Source organism: Ammospiza nelsoni, chromosome 18, assembly GCF_027579445.1.
Source record: "Ammospiza nelsoni isolate bAmmNel1 chromosome 18, bAmmNel1.pri, whole genome shotgun sequence".
NCBI classification, from domain to species: domain Eukaryota; kingdom Metazoa; phylum Chordata; class Aves; order Passeriformes; family Passerellidae; genus Ammospiza; species Ammospiza nelsoni.
The window spans coordinates 6,967,888-6,981,042 of record NC_080650.1 but is presented as its reverse complement, the minus strand read 5'-3'; the positions used below and the strand labels follow the sequence as shown (position 1 = coordinate 6,981,042).

The following is a 13,155-nucleotide window of genomic DNA, read 5'->3' as shown; positions in this document are numbered from 1 at the left end:
CACATATGTCATTTCCATAGTCTTCTATTTTGGTACAGGAGCTGCTAATTGTCCCATTTTGACTTGAGAGTATTAAGTTTTGTTAATGTATCTCAGGTAATTGTAATTAGCTTATGTTCCTGAATTATGGCCACAGAGTTGGAAGGGTTTTCATTCATCACATCCAGTGCATAATTGTAGCTTTCCTGGTTACTCTGTGATCCTGCCAAAGAAACACACCCCAAAATGACAAAACCCATGGGCTTTTAGTGAGCAGTGAGGGATTAATAGGGAAAACAGCTACCCTGTGTCCACTGCACTGTGTGAGCAAGCTCTTCTTCTGCCTTTAAAAGTTCTGAGTTTGGGGGTATAGTCAGTAATACAAAAGTAAAGCAGTGACACTTCCCCACCTTTGTGGCTGCTGGGGGGGATCCTCACCTTGTGCACTTTGGAGTGGGATTGACAAGAAACAAATCTATATACCAGCCTCAATCCCATTTCCCTGTCTCTATACCAGCCTGAATCCCATTTCCCTGTCTCTGTAATTAAGATGCTATCCCCTCATAGGATGTTTTCTAAGAAAGTAATTTTGTTTTCTGTCAGCTTGAATTGAATACCTGTGCTCCAGCACAAATATTGGAAGACTGGCTTTATATTTTGTCTAAGCTGACAGAGACACTTAGACCTCAGGTGGTGATGCTGCTAGGTTTCATCATTTAAATAAAAAAAATTACTATTAATGTGACAGTTACTGTGGTCTGTTTTAGGTTTTTATTGGTCCCCAAAAGCATTTTGGTTTTTTATGGGTTCTGTAATAAGATCTTCCCTGCAGGAGAAGCTGCCTGCAGAAGCCTGCCCTAATCCTGTTAGATGGTAAGCAGAGATGTTTCAGTCATTGATGTGCAGGCAGGGGAGTCTTGGGACAGTGATTTAATAGTTTGAGAAGGCTGTGACTGTTCTCCCTTAGTTGTTCTTCTTGGTGTCTGTAGAGAGGATGCTGGGGAAGAGCCTCTGCATGTGTCACCTTTGCCCTGAGCCTGGGACACCTGTGTGCAGCTCCATGGGCTCCCAGACCCAGGGAGGCACCTGGGAATGCCTTGGAGTGGCCACACAGCCAGATGAAAGCAGCAACTGCATCGTGCTGCTCTGCTGCAGGAGGACGTGTGGGACTGCTCAGTCATTTGATTTAGAACAGGACAAAGGGAGGGAGAGAAGATGAAATAGTATCTGAAAGTCAAGGAGATCCAAGGAAAGGAGAATAGTTCCACAGAGGGAAGGAAAAAGCAGATTTCTAGTAGAGATGTTTAGAAAAAGGCTCTTTTGACTCTGCTGCTGCCTGGGGGTGTCCTTCCCAAAATTAGAAAGGGGAATGAAGATAATGTTGTTACAGGGAGAGGGTGGAAATAGTGAGAACAAGCTGAGTTTAATGTGTTTCTTCAATTTGATGAAAACAAATGAAGAAATGTGTTTGGTTTTGTAACATTTCCACCAGGTTAGGCAGTGGAGTTGTGTTTTTGCACCCTTGGTTTGGTTTGAACTGTTGTTTCCCTCACTTGCAATATAATCTTACACATTTGCTTGCAGGCTTGTGTGTCCCACTACCCTCTGCTGGAAGAAATGAGGATTTTTCAGCTCGGTCCTTGAGCCCCAGAACAGTCCCAGACCTCCAGCAGAACTGGGCAGGGAAGCAGTTTGGGAAGACCCCAGTTCTGCCCTGCTGTTGCTGGCATCCACCCTGCAGGGAAAGATGTGGGGTATAAAAATGTGTTTGGTTTCAGGGCAGTGCATGGCCAGGAGAGGGGTGCACGTGGTGTTTGTGTAGCAGGGGGCTGCATGGGTGGTGTGTCCTGGTCAGTTTTGTTACCTTGGCCATAAATGTTAGGTCTGTTGCAGTTTATGATTAAAGGTGTTGCCATAATAGGCTGAATCACTGATGATTCTCCTCTGATGTCCAGTTTCGAAAGGTGACTGGGACCTTCAAGCTGATGCCTTAAGATTGGGTGAAACATCCCAAAGCAGGTGGCCACAGGAGCATGTTCTTCCCAAATGTAAAGTTTTATATGTTGAAACATGATGGTCTCTTATATTTTTCTTTTCTTAAATCAGCTAAAATAATTTTGATTTTTCATTCCCTGTGTAAAATCTTAATATATTAAGGCTTATACCTGCTGTGCAAATGTTCTTTTTCAGTGTAGTGAGAATGAGGTATAAAAATGTCATGCTCCTAGTTCAGGTTTCCATAAAACCCCTTCAAGAGGATGTTCCAGAGGGAAATTAAAGATGAGATTCTAAGAGAGACTTTTGTTTTATTATTATATATTTGCTCCAGTACTTGATATATGAGAATGTTTACGCTTTCTACCCTATCTTCTGTATCTATCTAAAGGCAATAGAGGTGCCTTTATCTCTTTGTTTTCTTCATCTCTTCTGTAAAATATGAAGTCCCTAATCATTTTGGTTCACACAGGGGAAGCCTGCAATAACTGCAGTAATTTTGCTGCTCCATGTGTCTGGAAATCTTGAAACACGAGAGTTCAGATTGGAACTGGTTTTCTTTCCCCACATGGGCAAGCGACTGCATAGATGAATGACCCTGTGCAGCAGTTCTGAAGCATGTTATTCAGGCCATGGACAGGTATTGTTTCCAGATTTCAAAGGCAATACAAGATCCAGACAGGTCTGCTAGAAACTCTGGTCTCAATTAGTTGTAAATTTCCTGAACAGCATTTTCCAGTCATGGAAAAAATTGAACTGTTATCACCCACCTGACAGGATTTTCCTGCCCCTCCTTTGTCCAAGTCTCTGTAGTGCCACAGCCCTGCACAGAGCAGCTGGCAGATCTGTCAGAGCCAGCTGGGTTTGGGTACATTGGTACATCAGTGCATTGGTACCTTTGGTACATTGGTACATTTATTTGTGCATTGGTACATTGGTACATTGGTACATTTATTTGGTGCATTGGTACATTTGGTACATTGGTACATTTATTTGGTGCATTGGTACATTGGTACGTTTATTTGGTACATTGGTACCTTTGGTACACTGGTACATTTATTTGGTGCATTGGTACATTTGCCCTGCCAGACTCCTCGGTGGTGGGGACAGTGTCAGACCTCACCTGCAGTGGATGGTCCATCCTGTCCCTCCAGGGCTGGTCATGCAACATCCCTGGCAGGGCCAGCTCTGCTGCTGTTCCTGCTTTTCTTCTTGTGCCCTGCATCTTTGAAAGCACTTTGTGTTACCCTGTTCTCTGCTAATCCACCGAGGACATGATCACAGAGTTCAGAGCTCACACTGAATGCTTCTTCTGCATATTGGCTCATTGTTAATTTAAGTGGCACATACTTTAATCTAATAGATGCTGTCTTTTAGTTAGGTAATTGCTCCAGAAGCTGTAAAGGGATGGTGTCTTGTGAAGTTTAATTTCTTTCTACTGAGCTCATGTGGAAAAGGAATATCTAAAAAATCAAATTAACTTTTCAACAAGGGTAATATAGACTGCCTTTTCACTGAAGTCACCACCTCCCTCCTTATATCATAATATTTCTTGTTTCTCTCTCTCTCTCATCACCACATACTTAAAATGATCTGCCTTGTTTCCACTACCCCACTATGTCAGGAATTCAAACACTGAATGTGTACTAGAAATTCTGTGGTTGGGGAATACAGTGAGCAAGTGTACAAATCCTTGAGTTCCAGTAGCTGGGGTCACCTCGAGTGTGTCTGAATTAGGCTGCTGATAATTTAAACTTGTCTTAAAAAGCAACTCTGTAGCAGCAGCCCACCTTAGCTTTCCCCATTGCTGGGTTCATGTGTGTATTGAGAAGGATGAAGACAACAGAGAAACAGGAGAACATCCTTCAGCCAGGGAGGAGCTATCCTGTGCCTTTTTTCCATCTGGGGATCTGGCAAATGCCATTCCTGCTATCCAGCAAAAACCTGTGTTACTGATTGCTGAGAGGTCTGGAAGGTCATGAGAGTCACTGGTGGTTACCAAATAAACCATGTTCTTTATTCCTCAGGGAAATGGGATCTGGAGGACTCTGGATGAGGGGCTGTCATTTTCAGCACTGCTGTAGTCAGTGTGACATTCATTTCATAGTTCTGATGTTTACAAATTGGAAGCACAAGTCTGCATTCCACATGGTGTTTTCAAAAATGCTCAGAAAAGCTCAGCTTGTGTAGAGTTGTGTGTCCCTCTCAGACACTGTGAGGTACCTTCTGCCCTCCCTGGACACTGGCCTGGGCAGCTGCACTGTCATTATTGCTGAAGGGGTGCACAGGGGAGCACAGACAGGGCAGTGCAGCCTCATGCACTGAGAACCCTGCTGTGTTATGAATTGTTGGTTCATACAGCATCTTTTGGAAATAATTCTCTGATTTCCCATTTAGCAGGGTTTCCATGGCTTGATGACTTGCTTGTGTGACCTTTGGAATGGGCTGGATGTCACTCAGCTGTTGCACTGCAGGGATGCCTGTGGCCAGCCCTGTGCAGACGGAACTGCACAGGAATGTTACTGAGTTCCTTCTTCTGCCAACCAAGTGTGTTTAAAATTTCAGTGTGACAGGGCAACTAGTGTCTCTCCTGCTGTGATTATTTTGCAGCTATTGCCCTTCTCTTCTGTCATGACCCAAACACCACCCATACACTCAGCTCTCTTACTGGCTGCTGGAAAAAGCAGAGTTCATTTCCAGCTGCCCAGCATGGGATTAATAAAAGGTTGATGCATGTCTGGGAAGCCCTGGATTGCATTTGTCCTTGCCTCTTCCAGCTTGTGTGGCATTTTAGGCTTTGCAAAGTCCAGGATTGAAAAGGCAAACAAAAGGTGTTAGACTCTGGATTTGTGTGCTCACTCCATGTACCTGCACCCACAATCTGCTCTGACTTGCCCAAGCACTGGCAATTGGCTCCTTTCCTGAGGCACCAGAGCATTCTCTGCTGCTCTGGTAATGCTGCTCACAGCCCATTAGACACTTGAAGTGCCATGAAGACCTCCTACTCACTTTGCTGTGAGCATCATCCTCTTGTGAGCATCATCCTCTTGTCATACAAAAATGTTCCTGTGTGCTCTGAAATGCAGCCTGGCTGTGCCCAGATCAGTGTGCAGTGCAAACCAAGAGCTGGGCATTCCAAGGGCTGCTGCACTATTACAGAATATTCCTCTACAAGTACATCAAAACCTCTGTCCTGGGCCTTCCTGGATGTCAGTAAGTGCAGACTGACTCTGAGTAGGGCCTGAACTCCTGCAGAACAGAGCACATTTCAAAGCAGGATTTTGCTGGGTTGCTGTGTGTTTGCAGGTGAGCCCAGCCCTGCCTGCCCAAGCCCTGCTCTGAGCAGTGTGAGAGCAGCTCCTGGCAGTAGCCAATGGCTTGGCTATAATTGGGGTGGCTCTTTCAGCTTCCTGGGCTCACTGAGTGTGCAGAGAGCATCTCTGCAAGGCCTGAGCCCTGAGCCCAGGCCAGGCCAGGCCTATCTGCTGGCTGTGCACACCATGTGGAGTCACACAGCTCACACAGCACCTGCTGCCCACTGGCTGCAGGGTCAGCCTGTGCCTGGACAGTGGGTCTGGGGTGGCTGCACAGCTTCTGAACCTGAGGGTGGTGGGTGGGTTTGCACCTGTGGTGGTCTCATTCAGACTGAATTGTTGGTATTCTTGTTCCTTCTCTGTGTTTCTCCCATGTTAGTTCACATGACAATACTGGCTTTTCTCAGATATTTGGAGACTGTTAAAAAAGGGAGGAAGGGAACATGATCCAGAGCTTTCAGGCAGCTTTGTGAAAAGGGCAGATTGTGTTTTACTTTGGGGTTGATGTACAGCCTGGGTAAGATTTTTCACCAAGGACCATTACATCTCAAGTTGACTTTTTAATTGATTTAGCTCCTCTGATCTGGAAGTTGCCAGACATGAACCACTGGCCTTTGGATGGAGTCCAGAGTGTAGTGGAAAGTTCACTGAAACTCCATCAGCTCTTGTTAAACCTGAGTGAATTCCAGCCCAGCACATTTCTTGTGAATAATTAAACACAGTTAAGCAGGTGATGGATTTGAACCTCTATCTCTAGTGTTCATCTATATTTCAGTGAGCAAGGGACTCATGAAATTAATGAGGTTTTTGGTGGTGGGATTTGGGGTGATTTTTTGCCTCTTCTGCTGGATAATTTCATCTGAAGAATCAGGGTAGATGTTTTGGTAGGTCCTATTTATCACCAGTGTGAGCTGTTCTATGTAGCAGTCAGCTCTCATAATTTACTGCTTTTCAGTAATAAATTTTCCAGTATTTACTCATCCTTTTCCCATTTTTTGGTAACATTTGGATTTGTTATCCTTTACTTTGATATCACTTTCTGTCAGTACAACTGCCATACTCACAGAGTGTAGTGCTATGGCAACGATGTATTATCTGCAGTCTTGCCAATGAGTAAGATACGGTGCAGAAATTAGTTCACTTATCAAAATCTGATGTGCAGAGCTGAGCAAAGAACCTGACAGTCCAGAACCTCCTGCTATTTTCACAAGACCTGCTGTTCTGTTTCACATTGGTTATGACACTCACATAAATTCTCTTCTGACTGTTTCCAGTGATGCCTTGTTAAACCTACAGATGTCTCAGCACCTTGGAAAATATTTTTAGATGTACAATAATCTTCATGCTGTCTTTGATAGTGACAAAAAATGGAAAATGAGCGATTATTTTTTTCTTCTGTTACTATTCCAGAAAGGTACTTTTCTGTAATTTCAGGGTAGGAAAAATCATATAAATAGAAAAATCTCGCCCAGACTGGGAAATGTGAGAAATGTTTTAGATTAACACTGCTAAAGACTAAGGGATCTCTGCCCTTCTCTGCTCTGTGGTGCAGACTGGGCCATGCACAGCCTTCAGGATGTCTTGCACCTTCTCTGTTCCCCATAAAACTGATGGAATGGTCTTTAAAGTACAATGTTTACATCCAACCCCAGATCCTTCTACAGTGTGGGTGTTAGAATCAGACAGTTGACAGCCCTTTCATTTATGTTCCAGCTGGTGCAATGCTGCTTGAGGACTTTTACCTCTGTGGACCTGTCCCTGCTCTGGTGTGTCCTCTCAGCCTTCCTGGCTCTTTTGCCTTACAGGACAGGGCAGCTTTTGGACAGCCCAGGATGTTGGTTCCAGCTCCTAGGGTTGATAATAGAAATGTTAAATCTTTGGTCAGATGATTAGGAATTGTTTGTATGGATTTTACAGTGCAAATATGTTCTTAGCAGTCAGGGTTTGGCTAGAAGCTCTTGGAAAGGAGTCAGGGACAGGCTTCTACAGTCTGTGGACATTGTTTGAAAGTTTCCAGTGAAATTAGTACTTGTTCTTAGTCAAATTATATTTGCTTGTTGACCCCTCTTATCTAATTAGTCCCTACTTTACTGAACTGCTTCTACTTGCATGCACTGAATCAGCTATTCCACATTACTCTTTTACCACTGTGATGGCAGAAGCACATTTGAGCTAAGAGGTGCTTTCTTTTCCATGTTGTGACCCCATGCCTTGTGATTTGTGGAGAAATAAATAGTTCTGTTGTGCATCAGCCATCTCTTTGAGGCTGAGGGGAAGGATCTCAGATCAAATATCAGGTGCAGCTGAGCAGCCAATTAGACAATCCTTGAGAGCCTTCTTGTTAGATGTGGATAAGTGTCCAAACTTGGATGCCCATCTCCTGAGGTTCCCACATCTCTGTGCACTGCACAAGCAGCTTCAGCAAAGGGCAGGGTTGTGACCTCCTGCCCCATGTTCTGCTCCTTGTCTCTGGCCTCCAGATGTGCTCACATGTGCTTGTGGTGCTGCAGGCAGGTGTAAAATGAACCAGCCTTGTTTGCTGGCTAAATCACAGACCCATCCTCACACCATGCCCTGTTCAGGGGAGGCTGCTGGGTGCCCAGAGCTGCCTCCAGGGGCACAAACACCACAGACACCAGCCTGGCCCTAACAGAGGTGCTTTCAGACTTTCAGACTCTCTGCCCTGCAGAGTGGTGATCTGGCAGGGTTTGGTCTCATTTGCAGAAAATGTAACTGGGGTGGCTGGGGGCAGTAGGTGACTTTTGGTGGCTTGTGGGGCAATGTCAGAGCCAAGACTAGAACCTGGTTCTTGCAATTCCAGGCTCCATTCTCTGTGGCCTACTGTCTCTCTAACAATGTTTTAATGAAAAATGCAAAATATTAATTTAGAGCAGGATTCAAGAAAAATGTCCTGTTCAATTACTTAATCATAGGTGAACTAGAATTGTAAGACACAAACATGTCTTGCTACAAAGCACCAGGCAAAAATGCAGAAAGGATTATTTGTTGTTTAATTTAGCAGAGGAAGGCAGCTGATCATGCTAAGTCTATCTGACACCTAGCAAGTTGTGTGATCCTATTTGTTAATCTTTTTAACTTTCTGTTTTATTAGGATAGGGTTTCAAGAGCAAATAGGATAAATGAGATTTAATCTGTCGCCCTGAATTACTCTCCACTGAGTTATGAACAGAATCACTGTGTGTCAGAGAAGTATAATTATGAGGGAAATGCTGCCTGTGTAATTGTGTGCTTTGTTTGGGAAAATTTGAGATCTGTAATTATCCCCAGCGTGCCATGGTGCTGTGTGCTGGCTATGAACCTCTGCAGTAAACAAAGAAAGGGAAGTTTTTCTTTGGAGCAGTCTTTGAGCAGTATGGCTGGTACCTGCAACATTACCCTGCAGGTCTTTGGTTCAAGGGAGGGATCCAAATTAACTTGGAATAGGACACACATTGTACAATTACTGTCTCAGAGAAAAATCTGGTGGTGCTTCATTAGGGGATCATACACTGGTCCTGGCTCTATGTAATTTTTGTAGCCCTATAAAAGTTGTGGTACCCTTCCTGATATATAATTCCACTATGAGATGATTTAAAGACACAAAACTGCAGCCTCTTGAAATTTTGGGTTCACCAGCCAAAGAAAGCTTTAAATCCTGTGTGCTGTTTGTCTGGATTCACAACAGCTTCTGTTAGGAAAAAGGAAAGGAGAAATTCAGCTATAATTGTTCTTATATAATAGGCACAGTTGCTGCTGGAAGTAGATCTCCTGGAGAGAGGATATGCACAAAGTAAAAAGAACTTGCTACAGGTCCTGCTTCAACACTTGTGCAGCTTTCTTCTTGAGGCAGAGGGGCAGAAGCCAGGCTTTCACATGATGGGTTAGTGATAAAACAACCTGCTAGGCTCTGATTAGAATTTCTGTCATTTTGCCAGAAATCATATGTGCATTAGTGAGGGGCAGGGAGGCTGCATCATTTTGGTGAATCCTATTGGATTATTTTTTTTCAGACCTCTTTACAGTTATGAGCCAGGACTTGATCTCCACATCTGTTTTTATTGGCCAGTTAAGTTTACAAATGAGTCCTCTTTTGTCCCATCTAATTTTATGTAATCTGTGATGCTGCATAACAATTCTGGGAAGAAGAAATGGAAGGATTGTGAACTGACCTTGTGGCAAGTATGTGCAGTGACTCACTCTATTCTTTATTTCAACTTCCGTGAAGTCTTTTCAGATACACTGTTTACTCATTAAATGTGCTGTGCAGTTTATCTTATGGCTAAAATTCTTCCTAATATTTTGATATATTTGTTGGGAACATGACAAAATAAATCATAAATGAGAATGTTAAAAAATGCTTGCATTAATCATCTGAGACAGTCTCTCCAATTATAATCTCATTCAGAGTAACTGGTTATCTGTAAGAAAGGGTTTCCTGTCCCTTGATTTGCCAACCTACGTGACTTTACTGCCAAGGACATCTCTCCTCCATGCTTGACAAGCAATGGGTAACTTCATAATCTTTCTCTGTGTAGGCAATTTCTTAATGGGAAGAAATTAAGTCAGTCATGCCCATTACTGAATCTAATTTTACTATAATTTAGAGGGAAGAACTCTTCCCTGAGTAGAATTGATTTTATAACCGCTTACTTCAGGACTTATTTTGCTTTCCTCCAGAGGATGTGGCAGAAACTGTTGTTAGTGGCAGGCCTGCAGTTTGCTTGGCAAGGTCACTGCAGCAGCACCTTTCCTGGCAAGTGAGAAACTTGTGCCTTGCTTTGGATTGCAGTCATCAGCAGCTGCTCTGAGGCAAACTGAGCAAGGCAGCAAGTCAGAGTGAGCTCTCTGCTTGTTGAAATTCCATCTTTTGGGAAACAAGAGGTTCCTAGGGAAGGTACCTCCTGCAGTCAAGCTGTCTTTGGCTGGTTTTTTCTCCTTCTCCCTTAGTCAGCCTGGAAGTTTGGCCCTGGCCACAGAGGTGTCTTGCTCATGGCTTTACAGTTCATTCACCCTGGGCAGGACTTGTGCATATTTTCTCACTCCAGGCTAGGCTGAGTGAAGCACACACAAGGAAAGTCCTTTTAAAAGCAGTTTGCAGCAGTGCTGTGGTAAAAGCCCAGCAGTGAAGAGGCGGGAAGTGCAGAACAATCTCTTTTTGCCTGCCCACAAAGAAACAGGAGAAGAAAACGTGGTGACTTCCTAACAGTGGTCACAAGAGCAGGTTTGACAGTGTCTCTTCAAGGTCAGTAACACCATTCTCAGCTGTTCAAAGCAGCCTCTTGCTAGCAAACCCAGTGCAAATTCGTGGAAGAGGGCTGCTTGCTTGTTGTTTTCTCCTTGTTTGTTCAGGCTTCAGCCTGGCAGACAATCAGACCCAATTGTAGATGTAATGCAGGCAAAATACCAGAATACATGGGCCAGAGTGTGCTTTATGCTAATGGCAGCAGGCATTGCTGAATGTCTGCCTGCTCAGCAGCCTTGGAAGGGTCCTTGGCTGTCAAAACAAGTGGAAATCTAAGGAGCAGCTCAGTAGGGGTCTTTTTTTCAATTGCATACTTTGACCCACATTCTTCCTTATTTATATTTGCAAGTATCATGAGATTGATCATTTTTCTTCTCAGTGGCCCTGTAACACCAAATCTCCTCCTGCAGGAGAAATGCATTTGGTGGGGTGTTCAGAGGTTGTGAATGGCTGAGTGAATGCACACTGCTTTTTATTTGGTGAAGCTGCCTGTAAGGCAGGCTCTTTTCTGCCTCATCATGTCCTTCTCTGCTGGTAGGAAGTGTTTTTTGCAGTTTGAACAATTTTCTTCTAATTAACAAGAATTTCCCCATCCTCTTTCCAAAGTGTTCTACTTGTTCTCCTTTACCCTTTATCTTCAGTTCCTCTCAGTTACACTCATTGGGTAAGCAACAAATCTTTCAGGTGCTTCTGAACATTGTTCACATGGCATATGCCATCTACTTTCTTTTTGATATTGCATTTTCTGCTGACACCTGCAAAGCCTGGTCTGACAAAACTTTTCCCCAAGGAGAGGTTTTGTAGTGTTGGTTCTGAGTGTTAAAAACCATGGAAGCTTAGTGAAAAGCAAATGTGATTCTCTTTGCCCCTGCTTTGGGGATCAATGGTTTGAATCCTATTGTGCTTTACACCAGGGAAAATTGAAAGTAACCCCAGCTGCAACAAGGCAGCAGAGAAGGTAAAAGAATTGCAACAATGGGCTGAAGCTGCTGCACAGAGCCGTAAAACGCCAGGTTGCAGATGAGGCAATAGGGTGGCAAAGCCCTGTGAGCCCTGGGAACAATCAGGGCTTTCTGTGCTCTGGAACAAAGCAGCTTTACAGAGGGTGTTGCAGTGATCACTGAAACTGGCTCCCTGGAACTTTCTGTTGCACTGCACATTGCACTTGCTGCATGGCTGGGGTGGCCCAGAGAACTTTCTGTGTGGTGGCAATGAGTGGGAAGAAACCGTGAGTTACAGCTGAAAGCCTTACCCATGACTCTTCTTCTCCACAGGTGCCCCTGGTTGACAAAAGCCATCTCCCCAGCCATCCCAGTGTACAATGGACTCGTTTTCTTGTTTGTGCTGGCAAACTTCAGCATGGCAACTTTCATGGACCCTGGAGTTTTCCCACGAGGTAACAGAAATGGGACTGTTGTAGGGATGGGGGGAGGGGGACATTGAAAATCCAAGCCAAAGGAGGTGCCAGGTATCCAGACACACAAGTTGCTGATTGATCTTGTATACTTTATTTATTTATTTACTATACTTGACTGTCGTTAGGGTGAGATGGCAGTGAAATGCTGGGCACCCTCCAGCTCCCTTCTGAGCTCCTGGGTGTCCTCACACTTGCTGAGACTGGCACTCGAGGGCACGGGGTTGTGTAGAATGGTTCTCCTTGGACAGCTCTCCTGAGTGATGTGATTTTGATTGCTATCCCCTGTGTCATGCTGGCACACTGCATTTAAGTCACTGTCTTCACCAGAGGTAGCAGAGCATGGCAGAGGGGAGAGGCTAAACTTCCTGCAAGTTTCATCAAAGCAGTCCTTCCAGAATACCTTAAAAGAAATGCAGAAGCATTGAACGCTAGAACAGATAATGATTAAGGCTTGCCTTAGAGTGTCTAAAAATGTATACATTTAGAAAATATTCCTGCTTAAATTAGTACTGATTCACAGCTGATTAAATAGGATAGAGATCACTCAGCTTTTGTAATGGGAACCACAGTGCAGCTATCTCTTTTAACACATCCTAATGAGAGAATTATCACCTCATTTTATCTGTCTTCCAATAATTATTCACATGCAGTTTGCAGCAGAGACTGCTCTAGGCAGTCTGTCTAAACCAATGGATCTGTGCTGTCTGCAAGCTGTGCTTCCTCACCTCTGTTCACCAAGTTCAGGGTCTGTTTTGAATTGCTACCTGACAAGAGCAAGGCACCAGTCCTGCTGGTTTCCCTGAATAGCAAGGCCAGGTTTCTCCAGGTAGCATGGTCTAATAATGAGCATCTCTCTGCCATTCCTCTCAGCTGAAGCTTCTGAACCCCTGATTAAGTGTTGCAGCACTCCAGTTGAGGAAATTATTGTGTGTAAAGGCAATCTAAGGCAGAGGCAAGATCCAGTCACTTGTGTAAGATCAACAGATACACTATATAGGTACTTAAAGCTACAAATGCTAGTGACTTTCAAAAGAGCTTATGCAGGAGTTTTGAGGAGTTTCCTGGACTTGTTAGTTTCTTTATCTCAGCAGAGATAGCAGTGGTTAATTAAGCATTAAACATTATCAGTCTGAGAATCCAGTGTGTTTGTGCAGGGCAGTTCCCTCAGAGCAGAGCTGGACATCACCAGGCCCTGGGAGTGATCAGTG

The 13,155-nt window shown here is 44.1% G+C and overlaps 1 protein-coding gene across 1 annotated transcript in view; it reads left to right on the top strand.

Moving 5' to 3' along the window:
• ZDHHC8 (zinc finger DHHC-type palmitoyltransferase 8) overlaps window positions 1-13,155 on the top strand; it is a 110,045-nt gene that overhangs the window by 72,936 nt on the left and 23,954 nt on the right. Inside the window, exon 2 of the mRNA XM_059485454.1 lies at window positions 11,805-11,926. Within this exon, the coding sequence (XP_059341437.1) occupies window positions 11,805-11,926 (122 nt within the window). The remainder of the gene's footprint in view (window positions 1-11,804; window positions 11,927-13,155) is intronic.